The 22,553-nt window shown below is 46.0% G+C and overlaps 1 protein-coding gene across 1 annotated transcript in view; it reads left to right on the top strand.

The window, feature by feature from the left end:
* The window catches only part of FBXW8 (F-box and WD repeat domain containing 8), a 51,140-nt gene that overhangs the window by 22,727 nt on the left and 5,860 nt on the right, over positions 1-22,553 (top strand). The window contains exons 5-8 of the mRNA XM_057377445.1: positions 227-384; positions 8,137-8,333; positions 9,383-9,592; positions 18,968-19,095. Coding sequence (XP_057233428.1) covers positions 227-384; positions 8,137-8,333; positions 9,383-9,592; positions 18,968-19,095 — 693 coding nt within the window. The remainder of the gene's footprint in view (positions 1-226; positions 385-8,136; positions 8,334-9,382; positions 9,593-18,967; positions 19,096-22,553) is intronic.

The raw sequence follows: 22,553 nt of genomic DNA, 5'->3' as shown, positions 1-22,553 counted from the left end.
GTGGTCACTCAGTTGTGTGGGTCTTGTCGTTCCAATTCCAATTTACCTGCCTGCCTTGGTGCCACACTGAATTAATGGGACTAAAATAAGCAGGTTGAATGGGTTTGAGGATAGGGGGAGGATCAGTCTGGGAGCTGTTTGAACCCATTCTTGTTTCTCCCCCGCTTCTGCTGCAGCCCCCTGTTTGCAGYTGCTGTGGGGTGAGCAATGCTCTTGTTTTTTGCAGGTACACCTCGGGAGAGGTGAGGCTGTGGGACACCCGCACCTGGGACTACAGAGCRCCCGTGCTGGAAGCAGCACAGGGCCCTGGAGCTGCTGGAACCCTGGCACAGGTCTCCTTTGTGAGGATCAACAGCTCCCTGGCCGTGGCAGCCTACGAGGACGGTGAGCAGCCACCACTCTCCTCCCTATTAAAACAACAACAGGGAGAAAAAAAAAAAAAAAGAAAAGGCTTGACAAAAATGAAGCAGCTGTGCTCAGCTTTTTGTGTGCCCGTAATCCTGTGTATCCACACACACGCACACACACTTGCTTTTATGTGAGAAAGTTGGCCAATAACCCTAAATGCATTAGGAGGCATTGGAACATAGCACCCATTAAAACCGAGCTTTAATTCCTACTGGAGCTGCTGCACAAAGCTTGAGTGCCAGGCTGTAGTCCAGCCAAGCTATCTTAAGCAAATAACTTGTTTTGCTATAAAAATATTAAATATTCTTCCACCAGCCCTTCTCCCCTGGCCAAAACTCCCTTGGGGCGCTGTGGAGCTTTGTTATGGGGATGGTGGTAAACTTGGATGTCTGATTAATCCCTGTCCCTCTCGCTCTTGGCACGGTGTGTGGATGCACTGAAGTGTTGGTTTGCAGTGCTGGGTTGTTATTATTACATCCTTGAATTTAAAGAAATGAAAGCTTTGACCTAATATTTAGTGAAACCCTCATAAAATCCTGGTTGTGTGTGTTGTTTTAAATATCCTTGGAGGTTTTCTATAATRGACAACAAGAGCCAAAGACCAACGTCTTCTGGATGTGGGAACAGCAATTAAAAAAGTCAGGTTTGGACAGTGCTGGCCAACAGGGATCCTAAACTGAGGGGCTCAGGCAGAGCTCAATTCCAGTCATCCTTCTTTAAAATTTATCATTTGATCCTTAAAATGTATAAATAAAGAATATTTATCAATTTAGAGAGCTTTGTACTCACGCTGTCTTTGATCCTGCCATTTCCACAGGTGAAGACAAAACAGAAGGTGGATAATCCARACAAAATCCCAAATCCATGTGTTTTATTTTAAATGTAAATTAAATGTTTTGTATGTTTTAAGATTCTCGACATCGTTAGCTATTTTTCTAGCTTGAAGCATGCCAAGATGGCTTTCTGTGGGTAAGAATTGTTAATAGGCAACATTTTGTGACAACAGCAAATCTGGTGTTATTAATATTATTTACTCGAGTCATAGGAAATTATAACACTGGTTTAAGTGCTGGCTTTTTTTCCAGAATGCCAAACAATGACTAGCAGAGGGTCTTTTGTTTGTTTTCTGCTTTCCCACTGACTAATCTAATAATTTGTCTGGGTTTTTTGCCTGTCATATCCCTTGCTGTCAGTGCTGTGACTGAACTAGTTTGCATAAGGCTCGGCATCTTTTATTCTTTTGGGTAGAAATTCTAATAGGCTCTGTGATATGGCAGTTACTCTGATTTGAGAAGCCTTGGTCAGAATAGATTAGTTTCTATGGGAATAGGCAAATAAAAAGACCCATTTTAGCAATGTTTACTAACTGCAAGCTGAAAGCACGTATTTACAGTGTGGTGGAGAGAGTTATTTTAAATTTCGGGAAGGGAGCGGACGGCTTTGAAGATAATGCGTTTGATTGTTCTTTGTTGTACTTTTCCAGCTCCCTTTCCTCTTTGTTTGTAAGTTTGACTAACCCAGAGAAACCATCTGCTCGTGTTGGAGGTGCTGCTGTCAGGCAGGGTCTGGCCTTCCCTRGCGGATCCCGGGCTCGTGCCGATAACATCGGCTCCTCCCGGGCCAGCAGGGCTCCTGCAGAGCTGGCCTTGGCACCCCATCCCGGGGAAGGGATCACGGGGAAGGGCTGACAGTGCTCCTGGAGCTCCCTTCCCAAGGCACAGGAAGCAGAGCAAGGATTTGTCTTACACYCGAAGTGGGTTGTAACTCCACGGTGGCACTGGAGGAAAACGGGATTGTGGCTCACGGTGAATGTTCCCGACAGCGCCAACCTTGCAGAGACAGGCTGCAAAGAGAGGGGAACRAGAGGGAAATGGATGGGGAGCAAATGAAGTTCCCTGTGCCCGTGCCAGCGCTCAGTGGGGGCGCTGGATGTACACCTGGGGCAACGGGACTTGGCAACTGGAGCCACAGTTGTGATTTTTGAATTCCAACCCACTGGCCTCATATTTCTTCTGCCTTGTTTCCTATTGTCAGCACTGGCAGCGCTCCAGTTTGATTTTACCACTAATTGTGTTGCACGTTACCGAACTGAAATGAATCAAATCAAAATGCTTTTCCTGGAGCATTAGATAAAGCAGGCGAGGGTTCTGGGTAATGAGCAGATGCTGCTAATGCAGGGACAGGAGAGGCCTTGCCAGGACTCCATCTGCTCCATGCTTGCCTGCCTTTGGCTGGCGGCCACAGCTTTTGGGAAACAGCGCTCTCCTGGAGCCATCCCTCTCCCCCCTGYGCGCTGGAGTTTCATGGTTTGACTCAAAAACAATGTCAGCAGCAACAGGAGAACACAACTTGGTTGTGCTGTCCTTTAAATGTCACCGTCACCCTCGTGTGGGGACAGCTCTGCTATCCTGCTTGTGCCCACAGACTCAGTGTGAGGAGCTGGTGACACTTCCCACATTGCAGAGTCACTCCGTGGAGCCAAGGAAGGTGTTACTGCAGGGGTCACAGGGGCTCCTGCTTGTTGGTGGGCTCCAGGAGGGGAATTTTGGCAGCACTGCTTTTTGGGACTGGAATTCTGGGGTCTTGTTCATTTTAGTGCCCGTAAAGGTGCCTGGGGGTGTTGTCTCTTCTGTACCCTGTGTGCAGAATGATGGGTTTGGTGCCTTCCCCTTCTCCTTCCAGGAGCAGGAGCATTCCAGGCTGGCTGGAGTGAAGGAAAACATGTTAGAAGAGAACTGCAGGAGCAGGGAGTGGGATATTTAYTCCCATTGGTGGCTGTGGGTGCAGACCTCTTGGTTTGGGTGAGTGGACTGTGATTTCCCATCCCAGTCATCCCTCCCCAAGTTGGGAATGAAACAGGGTCTGTGCCTTCTTTGAGGGACTGTCCAGGGATGGTGTCCTGTGGAAATCCCTGTGAGAAGGGTGGTGGAGGAAAAATCTGGGAAGGTTTGGTGGGAGCTGGTGTGGTAATGGTGATGTGAGGGCTCTTATCTCTCTCTGCTTTGTGCCCTCAGTACCTGCTGGAAGTGAAAATTAAATGTAAAATATTGGTTAATGAACTTCAAGCATCTGCTAAGATTAAATTAGCTCCTCTGACTAGAAATGTTTTTGGGAAAAACTTGGAATTCACAGTAGGAAGTGTTGATACTCCAGGCTGGTGCTTCTTTTCCATGTTTTCCTCATACTTTTTCATAGACATATGATATAGCTGGGAATTATAAGAAAATAAATTAATGTTCCCTTTTGGAGTAAAAAAACCCAAACCTGTAAGGAGCCATAGAATCACAGAACACTCTGAGTTGGAAGGTGGCCACAAGGATCATCAAGTCCRGGTATTTTTGAAAAGTGAAGAATTTTATTTTGTTTAAGTCAAAGTGGCAAGACACAACTCTGAAACAGGACAAACATCACAGASGTGATGTGAATCCAGCAGCTTCTGGCCTTCCCACTGTTGTGTTTAAAAGCTGAAGTGAATGAGCACAAAAACCATGAGCACATCTGGATTCCCTGCTCCAACACAGACAAAATTCTGTTTTTTTTTAATATTTTTTTCCCCAGATAATGCACATATAAATTGCTTAATATCTTTTCCAAAGCTGGCAGCAACCACCAGGCAGTCTGAACACGGAAGAGCTGATGCAATGGATCTTTAGGATCTGGGCTGGGATCCTCCACACCCAGATCCAGCCCTCCATCCCAAGCTCCTGGAGCAGGCAGCTCAGGTGGGCRGTGCCCTGTGCTGTGCCCAGCTCAGGAGGGGCTCTGACAGGCTCTGTGATGCTGCCAGACACAGCCAGGAGAATATTTACAAATGAGATTTAACACTGTTTGCCTCTGTGCTTGTGCTGCCTTTCCCTGTCGGAGGATTAGGGGATTTTATAGGGAAAGAGATACTTGTTTGTTGTTAATTCTGAGGCAAATGTGTTCCCTGGCAATAGCAGAGAGGAAGCCATGTGAAAATAGATGTAAAAACTGCATTTGCAGGATGTCTTTTGTGCTCTGATGGAGAGAGAGGGGAGCCTTCAGCCTTGAGCACAACAAGAGTGGGTAAGGCTGGTGCTCCCAAAATTCAGAGTTCACGATCATCACTGCTGAGACACAACAGCTCAGGATATTCTAGGATTCTGTGAATCGTGCAGCAGAGTGACTTAAAATGGGAGTGTGGGTTCTTCCTCACTTGTTTTGGGGTAATTGAGGGCTTCTATAGAATAAAATAAAATTTCAGGTTCATTCAGGAGATCTTTTTGCATCTGATCTCCAAACACGGAAATGTGAGAGAAGTCAAAGCGTTTTCCTCAAGATAAATACAACTGTTATTGGAAAGTCAAAACATGCTCGATGTTTTCTCCACATCTGGAGCAAATTGCAATAAATGGACCTTTCATCAGACCACAATTCAACCATGTTTTGGGGTGGAAGTTGGATTCTTTGTCAAATCTGGGGCAAAGTGACAAACAAGGCTGGTGCAGTGGTTGTCATGTCAAGTATCAGCATTCCACCATCGGCAGCAGCTCCTTGCACTTGTTTTCCTGAACCAATATGATTTTGCAGCTTGCTCATATTTAAAAATCATTTTGGGGAATTATTATTGGAGTTCAGTTGGAATAATTGCAGTTGTGGTGCAGATTTTAGCATGCTGCACTTACAATCTTGATTTAATCATTTTCCAACACTTTAAAGGTTTCAGTATTAAAAAGTTAAAAAAAAAGATAATGTATGGCTGCAACCTTAACTTCACCTTAGCAGAGGAATTGCTTTGGAAATGAGGCACTGGGCAGTGCTGGAGGCAGGAAGACAGACTATGGAGAGCAGTGATCTCATCTGCACTGGTAAATCTTAGCCTGATTTTTTTTATGTTGCCACACTAATAACCTGAACTGGGAGGGTGGAGGGATTTTTTTTTTGCTCTCACCCAAACGTGATTGACTGCTGCAAAGACTTGCATGCCCATAAATACCTTCTGCTGTTTATGCAGCAAAATACAGAATATTCTGAGCAGCACTTTTATTCCTCACAGCAGCTTTTCCTATTTATAAATCCAGTGGAGTGTTTGCTTTTTCTGTTTTCCTTGTCATGGTCCTCGAGTCCCTTCCAACTCARGATATTCTTTGAACTCTCCTTGTTACTCWTTACTTTGTGCTCCTTCATTACATGTGAATTTGTGACCTTACAAATCACTTCTTTTTTTTTCCTTACATTACAAGGAATGTATTGCCCATATTGTGGATCAGATGTTGCACACACTGTATTTGCCTGGTTAAAATCTTTTATTTTGGACAGATTTTGCTGTTGAACATCTGGTTCAAAAAAMCAAATCTTGAAGCAGTTTTATTATTGCATGAGCCATTTTCACTGTTGGCTGTTTTTGTAATATTTGAAATTCAGTAGTAATAATAATAATAATATAATGGTAATAATAATAACAATAATAAAAACAATATTAACAATGATAATGAAAATAGTAATAATAATTATGTAAGTGATTTGTTGCCCAAAATTAGAGTTCTGGGTTTTCCAGTTTGCTCCTGTGGTCAGAATTTAATTTTTAATTTTTCAGAACTTTCATCCATTTAGGCACTGTTGCACCCATKAAATGCTCATCACAGGGATGCATAAACAAAAGGCTTCACTGAAAGCAAATCAACCTCCTTTCCCCAATTCATGAAACTGATCTTTGATTGGGACAAATGGTGAACAAAAATGGAAAACCCTCCTGCWTGGAGAAACCTGGCAGCAAAATCTGTGGTCTGATACAAAAGTCTATTCTAACACCCATGATCTGATATCAGTTTATCACTGATGGGGTTTTTTTTTGCCTGGTTCAATCATTTTCCTGGAGATGAGACTTCCCCATCCCTTTGTTTTTAGGGATGGTGTTGGGTGGAGGGGATGGAGCCCTGCTGCCCATTTGGATTTGTTAACTGGTTTGAAGCTAAGTGTGTGTGCAACCAGTCTGCTTTGCAAACCCAGTTCAGCAGTTATTTACCTTTCAAGCAATTAACATAATTACCATTATGCTAAGAAGTCATTTTGRGAAGTTCTGCTCGGAGCCCTTACGGCTCCGCCGGGACAGTTTTAGTCGGGACTTATCTTTCTGATGGAAGCCTAATTGCAGTTTTGGCTTTGTGGAAACAAACAGAGGCGGCTAATTGTTTAGGCAAATAGCAGATTAATTTAAATATTCATCCCTAATAAAACAAAAATGGTCCCCATTATGGTGCTCATTCCCATGGTGAGGAATATAAATATTCAGTGGGAGTGCCATTAGACAGGGATCTTAAGGATTATCTGCATTATTTCACATCGGTAGCACTTTCCAGATACCGAATAATCTTTACAAAAGCGAACATAAATCAATTTAAACTCATTTAGCTCCCATTTCGCTCTGTGCAGTTTCATTACCACACTCTTGCTTCACCTCCTCTGGGACTGGGGAGGAGTGTTTGCAGCCTGGCAGCGGTGCCCATCCCCAGCTGTCTGTCAGGGCTTTCATGGCTCCTTGGGAAGGAAGAGCTGCCATTAATCATTCCATCATTAACGTGCCCCACTGCAAGGGGAGCTCCTCCAGCCCTGCCTGTCAGGCTGCAAGATTGCTTCTCCTTAATTCAGTGCAAAGGTGGCCCAGAAGGCTCSAGTTCCCTTCTGTTCCCTCCTGATTGCTTCAAGTTGCTCTTACTCGGATTGTGATGGTTTTAAATGGAGAACTGGGGAGCCAGGCTGGCAAAAATGCAATTTAAATATGTTGGCGTTTGACTTTACACTCCTTTAWTCTTTAGGATATGTATTCTTTAGCTTTTCTCTGTGGTCACCAGGGACAGCACCCAGAGAATGGCTGGAGCTGTCAGGGAGGTTTAGGTTGGATTTCAGGGAAAGGTTCTCCAGTCCCCAGAGGGTGCTGGCACTGCCCAGGCTCCCCAGGGAATGGTCCCGGCCCCGAGGCTGCCAGAGCTCCAGGAGCGTTTGGACAGCGCTGCCAGGGATGCACAGGGGGGATTGTTGGGGTGTCTGGGTAGGGCCAGGGGTTGGACTGGGTGGTCCCTGTGGGTCCCTTCCAGCTCAGGATATTCTGGTATTCTGTGAATCGTGCAGTGAAGTGACTTAAAATGGGAGTGTGGGTCCTTCCTTGCTGGTTTTGGGGTAACTGAAGGCCTCTATAGAATAGAACAAAATTTCAGGTGTCTCTTTATATCTGATCTCCAAACATGGAAATGTGAGAAAAGTCATAGAGTTTTCTTCAAGATAGGTATGAATGTTATTGGAAAGTCAAAAATTAGGAATTAGGTGCAGAGAGCAACAGACCCTGGAATCACAGATGGGTTTGGGTTGGAAGGGATCCTAAAGCCCACCCAGTGCCACCCTTGCCATGGACAGGGACACCCTCCATGATCCCAGGCTGCTCTAAGCCCCATTTATCCTGGCCTTGGACACTGYCAGGGATCCAGGGGCAGCCACAGCTTCCCAGGAAATCTGTGCCAGGGTCTCCCCACACTCCCAGGGAACGATTCCTTCCCAATATCCCATCTATACATCCCCTCTTTCAGGCCAGAGCACATAAAGTCTCCTCAGAACCCATCCCAGGGTTCAGAGCCTCCACAGCATCCTGAATTTCATCTTTCCTTCCCTCCCTGTATTTCCCTTTTACCCACCAGATTGATTTGCAGCTGTTTAAACACTTTCAAAGTTGTGTCAAGCCCTGAGCTAACCTAGTGCCCGTTTTGCCGTGTCCAGGAACTGTCAGTGTTTGGAGCCTGCTGTTTGGGAGGGAGCCAATCCATCACTTCCAGCACAACCAGCGCATCCAGGCTTTAGCTCTGGCCCCGGGCGGCACCGCCGTGGCCACGGCCTCGGCCTTCGAGGTCAAGCTGGAGAGCCCCGATGACAAAGGCTTCTGGCAAACCCCAGCAACSTTTGAAATCCAGAAATTGGTGAGTCTCCAGGCTACTCTGCTCCTGATCCACTGATTGTTTTCATGGGGTTAAGATGGATCTTATAAAAGTCTTACAGCCTGAACTAGATACAGGCATTACCAGCTCAAGGCTCTGGCTTTGGAGCAGTTTAAGGGATGAACCTTCCATCCCTGAAGAGCAAGGGGTGAAATGCTGGCTTAAACAACAAGTGAACACAAACACAAGTCCATATGGTGCAGAAGGTTGGCTGGGTTTAATTTATTTGTAATTTTTTTTTTGTCAACAGTAAACTAAATTGGCTCATTCTGCAAATCAGTTTTCTCATGTAGAATTGGAGCTAAAACTCCAGTTCTCATTCCAGATCCACACTATCTGATTAATTCTGAGGCAGGATATTGCAGGCAGCCTGATAGTGTCACTTGTGAAGCTGTAACTGCTCGTGGAGCTCCTTCAGGTTGCACCTTCTGTCACTGAAGTTTTGAGACTCGTAATTAAAACCCCTACTCGGAAGTTTTGTTTTGTCTCAGATATCAGCATTTGTTTGAAAGGGGAAGGAAGTGTGTAGGAATAACTGAGTCTTGCAGCCTCTCTCCTTTAGTAGGAAACTGTGCAGCTGTAGGGTGGGAAGTGATTTARACCACTCCTGATTAGTCTCACTCCAAAGCTAACTCATTCTTAAAATATTGGGGGATTTTTTCTCATTTAAGAGCACCTGATTCACATTCCAGCCACGATGTTTGCTTTGTGTGTTTCAACCTTAAGGCTTTCTGTCCTTCAAATTGAGGCCATTGGATCTTGCTCCTTTGTTTGAAGTGACATTTTGGGATGTTTAATTGTAATGTRCTCTGATTAGTTGTTTTTTTAATGGATTCATTCTAAAGACTGAGAGCTAAATTTCATCCTAAGAGTTCAGGAATAAACTCGATCCTTGTTCTCTGTGTAGAATTAATCTGTAATTGGGATGATTCAGGGCACACAGACGAGTAGTTTTATCAGTTCAGTATGTGGCAGCAGTGATATCAGAGAATTTTTGACTGTATTAAAAATAAAAAGTCTGCTCTTTTTAGGTCAACTTCCTTAATCTGGTTCCAGATGTCACGGGGAGTCCGGTGGCGGTGGCAGCTGCAGAGGACATTGTCTATCTCCTGAAAGCAGAAGATCCTGGCAAAGTTCTGCACTCTGTCTATGGCCAGCCTGTCACCTGCCTCGACGTGTCAGCTCGGGAAGCAGCCTTCGGGGTCAAAACCTTTGGCTGGTTATTGAATGAGCCCAACCAGGTATTGGAATTCAATTTTGATAAGATTTTGGTGCCTTTGTAATGAAGGAAGAAAGAATTGGTGCTGCTGAGGATTTCTTTTCCTGCTCTTCAGCTTTTGACAGTAGAGGGAGGAGATTTTAATGCAATAATCTGAAGCTTCTTTGTGTTCTTCTGTGGGCTGAAATGAGAGATTATTTCTCTTTGCAACTTGTGCTCCTCAGCGAGGCCCAGCTCAGTTTATGCCGCATCAGTGGTGGCAGGGGAAGTCATCTCAAAAACCCCACCTAAAAACCCCAATAAACAACCTAAAAACCCAAAGCGTCCCTCAGCGTTTCTGGTGAGGGCGTCCTGATCAGTGCCAAGCAAATGAGCACCCTGAGTAGGAGGATGCTTTTTGTGCTGTGCTCTTGAGCATTTGACCAAGCTGTGGAGATACCTCCACTGTTTCCAGATATCTCCAGAGGATTTCTGTCCCTTTCCTGCATCTTGCCTCCCTTTTCYACTCCTTGGTTTCTTTCCATTTTTATGTTGCACTTCAGGCTAGCAGCAGTGAGAGAAGGTGCTTCAGGAAAAGGAACAGATGAAAGCAGCTGTGACTTGTAGTGTGAAAACAAAGGATTTTCCTCGGCAGGAATGGGAAGGAGAAARCTTTATTTAGGGCTTCCTCTGTATGGGGGATAAACATATACAGCTGGGATTAAAATTCTCATTCAGAACTGAGATGCCACGAGCTGTGCTGTCTCCATGAATTCCTTTGCTGTCCTAATCCAGCTCTTCTCCCTGCAGGGGTGGGAGCTCAGGAGGTCAAATGGCCTCATTTGGGGACATCACCCCAGCAACCCCTTTAGTGCCTGATAAAGGAGCAGAGGAACCTCCCCAGGCCCCCAGTGCTGCCCCAGWGCTGCCCCTGGTTCCTGATTTAGTCGTGGCTCTGCCTGGCAGATTGGATGAATCCTGGTGCATCCTAATCAGGGAGATGGGGGTGTGACAAGGACACTGCCTTGGCCCTGCTGCTCCGGCTGACATCACGCCGGAAATTAATTACCRATGGCTATTATGATAATTAGCGGCCCCGCACAGACGTGGAGGGATTTTGCAGGGGCTGATTATGGTGACAATCTGTCTTTGGGAGAGCTTTCCATCCTGGAAATGCAATCCTGGATGATTCCAGCCCCCTTGGCTGCTGCCTGTGTTTCTCCTCAGTTTRGGCTCTTCTTTGTTTTCCTCCAGGTTATTATTTTTCTCCTCTCACAATCCCTGCCTAGTAACCTGCTTCCTGATGAAAACACCAAGGGAAACCTTATCTTTTTCCCTGCTCCCCGTCTCTTTTTTAAATAATTTTCTAATTTTAGCCACGTTTGACAGCAGAGCCGAGATCTAAGGCATAAATTTTGTGGGAACTTTTATGTTGGAGAGGAGGAAAACATCAAATCCGTGGCCTAGACTTGGCTTCTGTCAGATGAGAGACACCCATGCAGGAGGGAGGGGAGAACAGAAATGYTTCAGCCCTGAGAAATTCAGCTTTCACTTCAGTAGCACCAGACAACCCAAATACGATTGTGTTTCTTGAAAATTCTTTTGGTTTAGTGCTCCTGGAGCTCTTTTTTAAGTGAAGCTGTGAAAGGYTTTGTTGTTTCAGCCCTGTTAACTCAACATGAAATCCATTCTTTCTCTTAAAGGCCAAATTCTGAGATCTGTGTTCCCATCTAGGCTGGTCTTGGGCTAATTAAATAGCTCAGATAATGACCCAGGGGGGAAGCCCTTATTCTCAGGATATCCAGGGGACTTTCCTTGAGGGATGATGTCAGGCCAGTGACACATTCCCTGTGTCAGGCAGTTGGGAGCCCTGTGATCACAGAGCTGCTGCAGCACCACCAAGGCTGGGTGTCCACCTGTTGGAATTTTGGGTTTAAACACCGTGGGTGAGATTAAATCCACAGKTTGGCTTTGGTCCTCTTCGTGTCAGGATCTGAACCTCGTGAGGTGGGAGCAGGATTGATGTTAGGCTTGACTTCATCTGATTTCTGATGCWATCTGGGTCTGGCTGAAGCTTTTCTCAGAGCTGGTGCCTTTATAACCTTCCCTGATTCTGCTGTCAGGTAAGYCCACTCTCCTGCTCCAGTTCAGGTCAGCTTTGTAGATTATTTCTATGAAATTTAGAGGTGTTTATTCTTCTGAGATAGAGGAAAAAAACCCTCAATGCAGCTTTCTCTTGTATTTCAAATTCTGTTCAACATTTTTAACATATTCAGCAACTCTTGGGGATTTAAGATAACGAACAAGGGAGGATTTTGGGGGGTTTTCCACCATACAGCATGGAAGAGAATTTTTCTATTATTATATACAGATATTATCAGGCACAGTTTGTTTGTGGTTTTGGTTGGTTTGTGAACCTGATTCCARAAGTGGTGGATGGGGAAAGGATGATTTGAAAGCTTCCAGCTCAGAGACAGAAGGCTGGATGTGTTGAGCTCAGCTCTCCTGGGTGTTGCTTGTTAATGCTGTCACTTTTGCAGCTCTTTGGAGCTGCTGATTGGCTTGTGCTCSATGAAAGGTGTTCAGCCTCACCTGGCTCCTCTCAGCAGCCAGTGAAACACTGCCTGGGTTTGCTCCTGGATTTCGTGTTTCCATGGAATTCTTCAGCTGCMTGGAAACGTGAGTGAGTCCAGTGGAATTAACCACTGTGGTGAAGTGATTGYGAGTGAAAAACAAATTTTAAATCACAGAATTTCAGAATGATTTGGGTTGGAAGGGACCTTAAAACACAYCCAGTCCCACCCCCTGCCATGGGCAGGGACACCTTCCACTGTCCCAAGGTGCTCCAAACCCTGTCCACTGGCCTTGAGCACTTCCAGGGTTGGGGCATCCCCAGCTTCTCCTGGCGACAGTAAATAATCCTTTAAATTGAGATCATATTTTACAGTCATTCTTGGATGATACATTTAGGAAATATCTGCTTTATATGASCTTTTACATCTTTCTACCATGTTACTTTAACTGAAATCCTTCCAACTGAGAAGCTGCATTGTCTTTTCTGATGTCAAATGTCTCCAGTTCTCAYGGAGTTCCAAACACTTGCATTTTTTTAATCCTCATCTTTCTTACTTAAAAAATACAGGCTTTTTCACTTCTGTTAACCCTCATGACCCTTGTAAGCAGCCCAATTTTCAACAAATTCATCTTTAGGAACTCTGGTTTTCATACCAGTTAAGGGCAGGGCTTACTGGTGACTGAACAGATGGAACTTGCCCAAATGTCTGTCCTTGAGGAGCTGCAGGGTGTTAGCACATCTTTGGAGGTGTTGAAAGGTGTTTTAAATATCTTTTTCTTTATAAACTCTTGGACACCACATCAGAGAGACAGAACTCTYTGAGGAACTGAGCTGTGTTGGTCACTACAAGAAAAATAATCAGAGAGTCCATAACTTTTCCTTGTCTAAATTTTACACTATTTATTGATCAACCCCTTTGAATGACCAGGAATAATTTTGCAAGTTGAAATTAATAAATAAATAAAGGAATAAATAAATAAATAAAGGGATAAATAAATAAATAAAGGGATAAATAAATAAATAAATCCCTTTCTGTTGGCTGACATTAATGACATTCTGCTTTTCTGCACGATGGTGTGAGTGCCTCAGAATCGTCACGGCAGCTCAGGGAGGTACCTCAGGTTTGGAAAATGAAGCTCCCAGGATGTGCCAAAAATATTCCAGGTGATGGAACCAAGGGAATGAATTCAGTTTTTAAGGCTCAACTTTCCTCCCTTCTCCATGGATGAAGGTTTCCCTGAGGTCAGGGAAATCCCATCGCTGGGCTGGAGGGATTTTTTTGAGTGCRCGGGCGGCTCGGTGTGTAAACACCACATCATCCCAGCGGGGCCTGCAGCTCTTCAGCCACRAGTCAGCCTGGTGCCCCCATTCCACGTCCTAGCAGACATCTGCCCACATGCCAGGCCCATCCCAGGCTGGCAGAGCCCCGGGGGCTGGCAGTGCCCAGGGCTGCAGGTGCGCTGGCAGCGCTGGCACAACGCTTGGCTCCCCTCCTCGCCACCAGCCTGGAGCCTGGCTCTGCAGCTCCAGGCACTGGGAAACTTCAAAGGGAAAAGCAAACTCCGCTTGTCTTCAGCTCTGCGTGCGCCTCGTGCAGCAGGTGTTGGATGGGGAGGAGCGGGAGCCGCTTTTCCTGCCGGATTTGCCTGGAGCCGCGCGGGCACTGCTGGGTTTGGGTTTGCAGGCAGTGCCCGGCGCACGYGTCTGCCAGGGAAAAGTCACCTTTAGGGTGGCATGAAAGTCAATTTTCCACATGCTCGGAGAAGTGCTTGTGTTCCCAGCTCCCCACAATGACTTATATCTGGCAAGAACTTGCAAAATAGTCTCTCTGGCTGATTGTCAAAAATTACATCATATTGGAGTAAACTGCTTTTAAATCAAACATCCATTATTCATGGATATTAACTGCTTTTTTTTTATTTATTTATTTTTTTAACTGGCTGTTTTGTGTTTGATTTACCCTTTTTCTTCCACTCTTGATTGTCTGTCTGTCTCCCTCAGCTGCTCCTTTTAAATCTTAGCTCATCTTGGAATTTATGGAGCCAGAACACTTATCTGTGTGCACGAGTACCAGCGTGCTGACCTTGCATTTGTTAACAGTCAAATTGTTTTTGTTGTTGTTGCAGTGTTACGTGCCATATTTACAGTAGGCAATCCAATACATTTGCGCTGGGAAACGGTGCCCCTGGGGCTTGTAAATGTTAAAAATATTCTTTTTTTTCCAACATGGCTTTAGAAATAAAACCCAAACTTGTGGCAGTGTGTACCATATGTTGGGTTTAATTTGATGAGTTCCCCCCACAAATGCGTATTCCTGCTTTTGTGGGTACCCTCTGGATTGGATGRGTTTGACCTGAGCAGAAACCAGATCCCTTTTTATTTGTGGTGGACTTGGAATTTCACGACCTTTTTTTTTTACTTTGGCAGTATTTGTGTGTATTCAGGCAATGTTTTTTCCAGTTGGCAGAGGGCTGGACAGAAGGAAAGGGGGAGAAACAAAATCTGAAAATAAATGTAAATTCTGTTCTCAGCCTTGCTGTTTGATCCTCTGCCTCTTTCAGCAACTCAGGGTGGATTAATTTTAGTTAAAACAACAGAGAACTCAATTCTGGACAGTTCTTTCCGAAAAAGTGGTTCTTTAATGTATCCTGTGTGCAGTTCAGTGAGGAAAAGGATGTAGGTTTGGAGTGTGGTTTTACAATGCTGRTATTTATAACGCTCCCTCCAATATTTCATGTAAATATGAACCAAACCCACCCCACACATGGAGGGAATCACCCAGTTCTAAGCCACAGCTCAGTCTGCACCCACTCCTTTGGCCAGGAGGCAGGAATGGGATGGAAAGGGGAGACAGGGATGGGATGGAAAGGAAAGGCAGGAATGGGATGGAAAGGGGAGACAGGAATGGGATGGAAAGGGGAGGCAGCAATGGGATGGAAAGGGACAGCAGCCCTTCCCAGAACAGCCAGTGCTGGCTCCCAGCCAGGACAGTGGGATGGACACCCCAGCTCTTGTTGAAAGTACCACGGGCTCTTTGATAACGAGTGCTCRGGGATTTGTTGTTTTCATGTTCCGTCCAAAAAAGACATCTTCGACACCACAGCATCCCAGAACACCTGCTGGGGGTTTGGACACGCATGGAAGAGCTCCATCAGCAGCGTTCCCTTCTTCAGTTCCTTGGTTTTTCTTGGAAGTGTCTCAAGCGGAGTGCATTGAGCACGCTTGACCTCACTTCGCTGCGAGATGGAACAAAGCTCCCAGCTCAGCTCTTCTGGCTCCAGAGCCCTTCATTCTTTGGGAATTAATTTCAGCTGTCTTTCAGGAGTTCTTGGACAGCATTTAAAGAGAGTTCCCCTTACCCACCTCTCTGCAATTCCATGCAGAACTGTAACTTTTCCTTTCTTCCCATGCCTGGGCTCACAAATTCACCGAGTTCCTGGTGCATCCCTCCCCGAAGAGCCACGGGTCGAGCCATGCCCGAATCACCCAGGAAAGAGGGGAATCAGTCTAATGCACTGCCTTAACAAARGGGAGAGTAGGAGCATGAATAATTAATCCCCCCAGTCTGTGGCAACGGGCTCAAATGAAGTCCCATTTGCTCAGCCTTATTAAAAGAGAGAGAGGGAGAGGGAGGGACGGTAAAGGTCGTTAAGGGACTTGTAACAGGGAGAGAATCGCCTCGGAGATGGATAATGTGTTTTCTAATCTCTGTGGTCTTTAACTAAACACAATGCTKGAGGTACTCTGCCTATTCCTGGCTTGCTGAATTATTAAGCATTCAGGGAGATTGGCTGGCTCACGGCCAACAGTTGGACTTTTCATTTGGCCCATGTTAATAGGTGACACTTTTTATTTGGGGCGTCGGAGCCCGGTGCCGGCTGCACGGGGTCTTTAATGCTTTTCCTCCCYGAGATCCCACTGGGGGCAGGGCTGCTCGTTAGTGTGTTATCCCAGGGTTCTTCATTTCACACCCAAATGCTCTTGGTTCACTTTCCTCAGCTCGGTACCTATTAGGTCACTGGGCTTGGGTGTCCATTATAGGATTATAAATACCTTTAAAAGGGTAATCCCTTTGCAGTGTGCATTATAGGATTATGAACCTYGCAGAGATCTTATGCTTTATCTGCCCTTTAACACACAGGCCCTTATTTCAAGTCCCTCTTGACCAGGTATTTCCATTCTCTCTCCTTGGCCTTTGTAAGGAAAATCCTTCTTGCCTTGGGATATTACAGGAGAGCTCATCAGAGGTGTTCCAGCAACTCCAGAATTGTCATCAATGTGCTTTTAAACCTCTGTATCCAGGAAATTATTRCTCACACTTCAGCATTCGGAGTGCTTTTTGCTTCTTTACTTATCAGTTCGCCAGGATAAGGGTTTGAAATTCATTTGCAGGCCATAAAACTGCTCAAGACAGGTTGAATTTCAAGACAGGCAAAACTTGGAGACTGAAAATCACAGAGAGGCTCTTCTAGTGATGAGGTTAATTGGTTAGAAAGACATTTGTGCATGATAAAATTTTAAATAAATTTTGTTTTAATCATCAATAGTGTTACTGATTGTTAAAATAAACAATCTTTAAAGAATAGAGACTGGCATGAGGAGAGAAGGAGTTGAAGGAGGTAGGAGAARATGATAAAAGCTTTTCTTCCATTTTTGTGGGTGGGAACCCTTTCTTTTTTTTTTACAGATTCTGAGATGCAAACACTTTAAATTGGTGACCACCTACAAGTTTTGAGGAGAAATAAGCAAATTTTCCAGCTGGTGTTACCTATGAGCTTTTCCAGGCAGGGGGAAATGTTTCATGGAAAACGGGGAATCTTTCAGTGCTACGTGGATTTTTCATTRCAGCCTTTCATGGCCATGACTGGATGTTTGAGCCTGTATCAGATGTTTATGGGATAGATGGGAGCTCTGGTCATTTAGATAAATTAATAGTTTATGGATGTTCACTGGAAATATCAGCCCCAGGGGTGTTTGGAGAAAGCAACTTTTGGCCCTCTCCCCTCCAGAGTTTGAACATCCAGCTGGGAAGGGCTCAACTGGGAGCTGGAAAACATTGCTCCTGACCCCAGCATTTATTGTTCTTAAGCTGAATTCAGCAGTTTATTGACTTTGTCTTCTGTTCCAGACTTTCCAAGGAGAAGTTTTGGTTGCCAGGCACAGATATTAATTTCCTTTGCGCTGCAAACTCYGTGAGGCCCCTTTGCCAGGACATCATTATCTGTGGGTTTGGTTACTGAGCTGTTGGGAGCTGGGCTRAAGTGAGAACAGGCTGTAAACTGTTTTTTACCTCAAACACTAACATATCCATGAAGTTTGTAGCAGTTTTTTCCTTGGGCTGGAGGTTTAAGTTCATTTTTTTTCAAAATGTAATTTTTCTGTCCTAATTTTCCCTACAAAGGTCATCCTTGCTTTGTTTTTTGGGTCTTAGGGATTAAAAATGCCATGTTTTTTGAGACAGCTTCACAAAGAACTTAATTGGGACCTTATAAATTTTAGGAGCACCTAAAGAAGTTGGATGTGGATCTGTTGATCCTGATAGGGAGCTGGAATATGTCTGAATTTGCCTGTTTTTTACTGGGAAAAAGGGCAGGTGGAGGAAACCTGTGAATTCTCTGCCTCTCTTTGCCYCGTTCCTCGAGGTTTTGAAAGCTTCACTTTGCTTGTCCAGAGGCCTCCATCACACAATGATCTTCTCTTCTCTCTTCATCCAACCTTTCAGATCTCTAAAACGGCACAGACAGGAAATAAAAAACCAGGCAGCAYCAGTGCTGCTGTTCTGGCCAATGTTGGAATAATCCATCCAAACAGTGCAATATTTATTGAGCTGCACGTGGCTGTAATCAGCAAATTAGAAATAAAGGGTATTGATGTGACGTTGCYACGGCCGTGCTGACGTTGCCATGGRAGCTGTAGGGTTTTTCTGATGTTTTCAATACCATTAACTCTTCTCCAGGTCACGGGTTTCTTTTAATTGAAACGAGCACCACCGTGAAATTTAATCACGTTTATGAAGTTATATAAGACCAGGTGCGGCGCTGAGCTCCACTGGGCTTTGACCAGTGCGTTTTTCTGCTTCTAAAAATACTCGCTCGCCTAAATTGAAAGGCCCGAGTAGACACATCTCATCTGGCCCCACAGGAAGGACAGCAAACGTGATTAAACTGATTGAGGGGACGAGTGGGAGCGGCCGGGGAACAACTCGTGCTTCTYATCCCGGCTCTGGTTGAATCATCTCGGCTGCTGCCTGAAATCAGAGTTGTTTTCCTGCCTTTCCCATCTGAGCTGCYGCTTCAGATGTGACATTTCTCTGGGGGTGTGTGATGGTACCCAGGCTCTCAGCAGGGCCTGGTCAGCTCTGCTCTGCTCTTCCTGCTGCACTTGGCTGGAGCTGCCTCTCCCTGTCCATCTGTYCAAACCTCTCAGGGTTGCTGCTGTTTGCTTTTACTGCTCTCTCAGATGTTCAAATTGGTGAGGAAACTCTTTGCTTTTTGTCAGCCTGAAAGATTTGATCTGTRTGTTTTGCCCAAGAGCTGTGCCTGGCCATACTGGTGGTGCATCCARCTTTTTGCTGGATCTCACTGGGAAACCCGAATTCCTTACTTCTGAGGGTTTCTTAATACCCTCAGATACATAAAATATAAAAGTGCATTTAGATATATAAAAATAATAATGTCTGCCTTTCTTAATAGGGACAGATTTGATTCTGTTTCACACATCAAGCAACAAGTCCTGCAAAAAACCACCTCTGGTGCTCACAACTCTGCTTCGTGCTGTAACAAAATGTCATCGTTGTGGTGCTCCCCCTCAATTTATTTGGTGTTTTAYTCTCTTTTCTGCCAGATCCTGCTTTACAACCTGGAAACAAACCAGTGCCTGACCAAGGTGGGCAACTCCATGGGTGACTTCTCATGTGTCAACCTCCGTGACAGCCCCCCCAACATGCTGGTGGCAGGCAACAAGGACAGAAGGTGGGTGCTCCCAGGAGCTGCATTCCATCTCCAACCTCCCATTTCCAGCTTCCTGTCCTGCTGGAATTGCTTCCTCCTCTCGTGTTTCCAACAAGTTGAGGAGTGAACTATTAGGTAATAGTTGGAAGTGGCTGCTGGTGTGCTTTGTCTGGGGAAGCTCCCTGGGAAGAGGAGCTTTCGGAGCCATTTGGTGGCCGCAGTTGGTGCCCGGCCCAGTGAGAGCACTTGGAACATCTTCCACTTCCCCGCCGCCGCCCGCAAAATGAGTTTGGCATTTCCGAGCTCACTTTCTGATATTAAAAAAATAACCTCGGGGATGGATCCGTGTAGGATGAGATGGGCCCCGCTGCCAAATGATGTCAAGAGTGTGTTTGGGAACACTGCGATGTCCCTCAGGTGGCAGAAGAAAAAAAGAGACTTTCATATGAACAGATTCCAGCTTCTATTTAGCTGATTAGCAGCTTTCTCTTTAACTCCTTGGCTTGGGGAGGAGGATTTTCCCAGCTCAGTGCCCGGTGCCAGGAACGGGCGCGCTGGGAACAGGCAGCGCGAAAGGATTAAAGTGCTTAAAAAGACCCTTTGAGTCCAATTTTTAGATTTCCTTTTTTTGGCCAGTCCTCGGTGGGGTCTGATCCAGTGCACCAAAGGAGATGTGGGATGGCCAGGAGCCAGTCTCTAATGGCTCCTGCTTCCTTCCCTCCTCCTTTCCACACTGGGCACCAGGCTGCAGGTGGTGCTCTGCTCYGGTGCTGGGATCAGATTGGAAGGCGGGTACTTCCCTGTGCCAAATCCCAGACCTCTGTCCCGCCAGTGCAGCAGCTTGCAAAAATGATTATTTTGTCAAACAGCTTTTTTTTTTCCTTCCTGGTGAATAGGGAGTACAAGCAAACCTCACACTTTCTCAGTAAGGAGGATAAAGGAAATAGCTAAAGTTTGACAAGTGGAATTGAATCCTTGGGAGGTTTTTTCCCTCAAAAAGCAGAGAATTCATTTTCCAAAGTAAAACTACCTGCAGTTTGGATCTCCTGCATGATGACAGGAGAGGATCTGGAGTTGATATCCCTCCCCTTTATGGTTGAGTAGATGTCTGTGCCCTTCCCCTTCAGAGAGCTTTTGGGTTTGCAGCTGAAGCACTGAGGTCAGGGGGTTGGATGGCACTGGAACAGCAAGAATTAGGGGTTAATAGTTCGGAAGAGAAATTTGGCATCCAGGAGACAGGAGCAGAGTATTTCAGAGGTCAGTTCTTCATGTGATACTGCAGGAAGGTGCTGGGCATCCAGGTGGAACGAGGYTGCAGTCTCCACAGCCAAATTATGGAGCAAGTGTGTTAAACMGAGACTTTGCCGTGGGAGTTCAGGCTGCTGCTGGCCAGAGGGAGCACTTCCTGCTTGAATTGAATACCAGATTTCACTTGAATCTGCTCTTCTTTTAGTCAAAGCCCTTATTTTGAAAAGTAATGCTCGTGTAATGGTTTCGGTAGGACCTGCAAAATCTGTCTTCCCATCAGAAATTCGTGCTGGAATTAATTCCTTGCTGATTGATTTGATTCCTGAGCTGTGCCTTGCTCTGGCAAGAGGCCTCCTAGCAGGGAGCGTGTGCTGCTTCTGCTTTTCCTTGGTGGAAGCTGGGGTGCTGAAGAAAGAGAGACATATGGCAGGCCCAGTCACTGGGAAGTGTGGATCCAAACGTATTCCATGCTCTTCTGAAGGGAAGGCAGCTCATTCCTGAGGCAGTTTCACGGGAAGGTCCAAGCCTGGCCATGGGAACAGCTCCCTGGAGCCGGGATGAGTCCGGAGCGCTCCCGCTGAGCCCAGCTGGCCGGGCAGGAGGAGCTCTGTGTTMCAGCAGCCCGAGGGATTGGCACAACGCTGCTCCTTTTTCCCCTAAAGCACATCTGAGTGGCACAAGTGTGTGTCTGAGCCTCCCAGGGAGGKACACCTGCCTGAAAGCTGGGATGATGGGATAAGCAGGATTCGGTTCTTGGCTTCCAGCTGTGCTTCCCAAACGGGAGCAGCTTGGGTTGCTGTGAGAACACACACAGGACAACAGGGARTGAGCCCTTCCCAGCTCCCCATCCTTTCCCGGAGCACAGCCCCWGTCTGGAGCCAGAGCTGCTCCCTGCTGGAGCTGCCGGGAGTGAGAAATCCCCGCCAGGCTCCCCCTGCGGGCCGGGCTGTTACACACGGAGCGTTCCTCGCCCTGCTCCGTGTTTCTCTCCGTGTCAGATGGATGCTGCTCTGCTGGAGCTCTGGGCTGCTCTGCTGCCTTTCCTCTCGCTCCGTGAAATGTGTTTGCAGTAAAATCCCGTGATGCAGTGATCCCTGTTGGAGWAGGGGAGAGGAAGGGCTTGCAGCACCATTAGGATCTTAGCAGGGGGACGGGATGAAGGATAGTTAATGTGTTGGAACAAGTGTGTTTTGGCCTTTTCTGGGATTAATGTGTACCTGATGGGTTTGTTCCTGATAGCCATCAGCTGGGAGGAGCTGCCTCTGGCTTCCTCTCAAATCTGACATCAGTATTTCCCCTTCCCTTCTGTTTTCACTCGCTGCAGTTTTTATTCACTTGCAGCTCTTGATCTTGATAAAAAAAGTATCAAACCCAGCACTCCTTTGTGATATGTGCTGGGTTTAAAACTCAACACCATCARCTCCAACTGGTTTGTGGCCTTGTAGCAGCAGTTGGAATCCTAAGTTCATTTTCTGTAATAATGCTTTCTGGCTAAGTCTTCAATTAACTTCTCTTCAGAATGCTTTGTCTGAAATAATGTCAATAATATCTGAAAATCATATATACCTGAAAACTGCCCACACTTGGCTGCATTTCTGAAGTCAAAACAGCTCCTGGTTGCTGGGTGCTTTGTTGTAATATCAGTGATAAAGTCAAGGTATAAACCTGTATTTCCCTGTCTTGTCTTTGAATTGCCACACATTCAGTCTTCTCTGAATTCTTTGTCATAACGATCCTTTCCTTGACCCTGGTAATARTATTATCCCTCATCTGTAGTGTGTGTGGGTATTTCCAGGGGTGGGAGGTGTTAACAGGGTGCCCAGAATGGRTATTTTGTGCCTTGTGCTGTTGCTGATGTTCGGGGAGAAACAGAGAAAGGAGCCTTCTACRAATTCCACGTTTTATATCACAGACTCATAGAACCGTGGAATGGTTTGTGCTGGAAGTGACATTATAGCTCATCCCATCCCACCCTTGCCATGGGCAGGGACATCTTCCACCGTCCCAGGCTGCTCCCAGCCCCARTGTCCAGCCTGGCCTTGGACACTGCCAGGGATCCAGGGGCAGCCACAGCTTCTCTGGGCACCCTGTGCCAGGGCCTCCCCACCCTCCCAGGGAACAATTCCTTCCCAATATCCCATCCATCCCTGCCCTCTGGCACTGGGAAGCCATTCCCTGTGTCCTGTCCCTCCATCCCTTGTCCCCAGTCCCTCTCCAGCTCTCCTGGAGCC

Source organism: Malurus melanocephalus, unplaced genomic scaffold (genome assembly GCF_030028575.1).
Source record: "Malurus melanocephalus ecotype Western Australia unplaced genomic scaffold, MMel_1.1 scaffold_316, whole genome shotgun sequence".
In the NCBI taxonomy this organism is placed as follows: Eukaryota; Metazoa; Chordata; class Aves; order Passeriformes; family Maluridae; genus Malurus; species Malurus melanocephalus.
This window is presented reverse-complemented; position numbering and strand designations above follow the sequence as displayed.